The sequence below is a fragment of the Fulmarus glacialis genome, unplaced genomic scaffold (genome assembly GCF_000690835.1).
Source record: "Fulmarus glacialis isolate BGI_N327 unplaced genomic scaffold, ASM69083v1 scaffold43710, whole genome shotgun sequence".
Taxonomy (NCBI): domain Eukaryota; kingdom Metazoa; phylum Chordata; class Aves; order Procellariiformes; family Procellariidae; genus Fulmarus; species Fulmarus glacialis.
In genome coordinates this window covers 10,567-14,105 of record NW_009189086.1, presented here as the reverse complement: position 1 = coordinate 14,105, position 3,539 = coordinate 10,567, and the positions used below count along the sequence as shown (strand labels likewise).

At 39.2% G+C, this 3,539-nt stretch overlaps 1 protein-coding gene across 1 annotated transcript in view; it reads right to left on the bottom strand.

Moving 5' to 3' along the window:
* Positions 1–2,468, bottom strand: part of MOXD1 (monooxygenase, DBH-like 1) — a gene marked incomplete at its 5' end in the record, with an annotated part of 38,753 nt that extends 36,285 nt beyond the window's left edge. The window contains 3 exons of the mRNA XM_009580910.1: positions 588–671; positions 798–968; positions 2,322–2,468. Coding sequence (XP_009579205.1) covers positions 588–671; positions 798–968; positions 2,322–2,468 — 402 coding nt within the window. The remainder of the gene's footprint in view (positions 1–587; positions 672–797; positions 969–2,321) is intronic.
* Positions 2,469–3,539: the final 1,071 nt, after the last annotated feature.

Genomic DNA, 3,539 nt, shown 5'->3' with positions numbered 1-3,539 from the left:
CTGAACCTCGGGTAGATGTTTACACACTTTCATTAATTTCTAAATAAACTACAACATCCTTCTCTTTTTTCATAATATTTGGCTTTTACACAGTTGAAGATAACGAAGTCTGTGCTCACGTGATGTAATGTGGCATAACTCCACTGTGGTCATCGCAAGAGAGGTGATCGGAATCAAATAAGAACCTGGCCCTTTATTTGAGCAAACTTCACCATTTAATTCTTTTTTAATATAAAGTTCCTCTCCATTAAAAGAAATTAATGACATTACTATATAGAAGTAGAAGACTGATGGAACATGCTTTTAGACAATTTTACTAGTCTTTGCCAAAAACGTTTAAGAACAGAAATAATTTTCAACCTCATTTTCTTAAGGGAGGGAGGACATAGGAGAAGAGAAAGAAAGAGGCAGGGCACACCAGGATCAGATCCTGGGCACACACACACATACACTTGTTTGTGAAGACAGACAAGAGGTCTTGTTTTCACTCCAGTAAGCAGTGAAACAAATTTTGGAAGTGCAATAATTGATTTGAAGATTGATCATTATCTGAGCTCCTCTAAATTTGCTCAATCAGAATCACTCACCTTTGTCACATGATGCTTTTCATTTTGTACGGGAATCTTAAACATTTGGCACCAATATGTTGTATCCTTGTCTGGTACAGGCACCTGTCTTAATAAAAAGGGCAAGAACACAATATTATAAAAGTCACATTACCCTGTTGCATAAGCCCAAAGCTTTGGCTGCCACCTTATCCCCATCTCCATATAAATCCAAAACCCGGAGTAACTTACGTCTTTGTTTGTCAAGTCAAAGTATGGCAAAGAGGCAGATAAGACTTCTTCTTCTTTCTCAGGATTCAGTAAACGTAGACTCTTTGTACCACGATTAGACCCATGGTAATTTTGACCTGCTTCTCCCATGTCTTTGTGGTGGTAGGCCCATATTACCCGCACCGTGCTCTCCTGGGAAAAACAAACAAACAAACAAACAAAAAAACAAACCAAAAAGTCCATAAGAATAGGAACAATATCTTCCTTACATAGTTCATGTAATTCCTACAATAGGTATGATGTATGTATTGCTGTATTTGAACAATGACAATGTATACCAGAGGAGCAGTCACCTACTGACACAATTTTGTCTTTAAAATTAATAATGTTTTATACCCAGAGCGTTCATTGGGGATACGCAGAAGTTGAATCTCTCTCTGATAGATTCCTTCACTAATGTCACAAATTTAAATCACATCTAAAAATAGCAGAACAGACTCATAAAGAGGTAACCAACTAAACGCATGAAAATAGTTTTTCTAGAGAGGTCACTTATTTGGCCAGAAATCAGAAGGTTTCTCCCCACAACATTTTCCAGGCTCAGCTCTGTAAAGATGTGAATACCTTCTGTGAACTGCTGTCCTCGCATGCTAGGGAAGATAGACATTCAGTTACAGAACAGTTTTACGTCTTAAAAATCAATCTACAGCCACAGCACAGATCAATTCTCTGTAAACCATTTTCGGATTGCAATAATCACCCTTGAGACAAAGTACTCTAATAAATCCTGAAGTGTCCCAGAATGTTAAATTAGACTGAAATTCGGAGCAGGTGCGAAAACCATAGGTCTATTGACTGCCTGGAAATCTGGCAGTTTGTACAGCTGTGGTTCGCTTCCTGCATCTTTCAGCTCCTCATGTTGTTATTATTGCATATATTGTGAAAACATAGATAATGAAAATAGGGTTGAACTACTATAGCAATGCTTGCAAAATGAGTATTAAACAAGCCAAAGCATAGAAAATCTTGCAAATCTCTCTAACCTATCTGTCATTTCCAATACAGAAGTCATCAACTTCATGTAATTTAAAATTATGCTTAGGAAACAGTACAGCAGTGTCCCTAGGCCACAGAAGAATTTACCATGTAAAGTATTTTACCATGGAAAGAGTTTTAGCATAAGACCTAAAAAGTGTTTCTCAAGTTGACATCTTTTGAATGATTGTAACTGTGGTATATGGGACTTGATGGCCCAGCGGTACCTGTTTCAATCCTGTGTTCATCTGGTGTGTTAGAAATTAGAAAACATAATGCATTAAAGTAGAAGGACAAAGCAAGCTGAAATTAAAATATATGAGCTTAATAAAACTAGCACAAGTATTTCACATGGTTAATAAAGTTGACCAAACAGATGTTCTGGAAAGCGAATTTCTCTAATTCTGTCCTTTTACTAAAAAGAGATTTTAATAATCAGCTTCATAACCACGTATACATTTGGCCTGTATTAATTACTTCATCTCTCTACATATAGGCAGAGCCTCTTACCGTTATGCTTTTGTCATTTGTATCACAAGTGTGCAGTTCCCTGCTAAAAGCCAATATTGTATGTGTGCTGTTTTCCATGGCATATTCCAGATGGTAATCCTGCTGAGGGTCCTTTTTAAGTACTCTGTTTTCATCCGTAAAATAATCCTGTCAAAAATAAAAGGTGGGCCATTATTAAGATCTAATATTAAATTAAAAATAAAACTTTATGTCCAATACTGAAGCCTCTTAAAACACATCTTTACGTAAAATGTTGAAGTATCATAGCTTTGTATCAAATGATAAATTTGAGGTGGCACCCAACATTTTTTTGATTAAAAATCTTCAGGAAGGCAAGTCTCCTTGATAAGCAGCTTAAAGAATGTCTTGAGCAACTTTAACAATGTGCTGCCTGTACGTAACTGCAGAAACAAAGGCTGTACCCAACAATCAAGAAGCCTAATTTATCATGATTGGGGTGTCGTGAACTTTCGGGGGAAATTACAGAGAGAATGAATTTCACTTAATATTCACATCAACACAACTTTTTCTTTCTTTTTTCTCCCCCACAAAAAGCAAACCTCTTGCATGAACATCGACTAGAACCAGAAGCCCTACAGCTTAACTAGCACGGAAAGTGCCCCGTTCAGACAAAAGGTGCTGGGTTGGGGTTGGGTTGGGGTTTTGGGGGCAGCTGTGTGTAAGAAAGACGCTCCCCGACTGGGGTTTTGGCACCGTACAATGGAGGAGCGGCTGCAGCGATGCCGGGTCGTTAACCTCCTCACCCCGAATTCCTGTGGCCCCGCGCAGCTGGGACCCAGCCCTCCCTCCCCTCCCACCCCAGCCACCTGGAAAGGGCTCGCCACCACCTCAGATGCACCTCCTCCGGCCGCCCTCCTTTGAGGTTTAGGCTGTTTCTGCCCGGTTTGGGGTGGGGAGAGGGGGCTTTTAACTAATAGATATATTTCTCATGCTGAATAGGCTACAGGCAGACACCATTAATCGTGCGGCATCCTTGCAGAATAATGCAGCGCCGGCTGTTCCTGGAAGGCATTTACTTCTGTAGCTATTTGGACCTCCGTTCACTTTTAGAGAGATTTCTAGCTTTCCCCTTTCGTTAAAGTGGAGGTAACCAAGCAGAAAAATTGTCAAATGTTATGTCCAAGTCTTTTGATACTGGTAAAAGTAGCCAATACCTTATTAATTCACTAAAGGATCACTTAGGAGCTGTAATCTTAA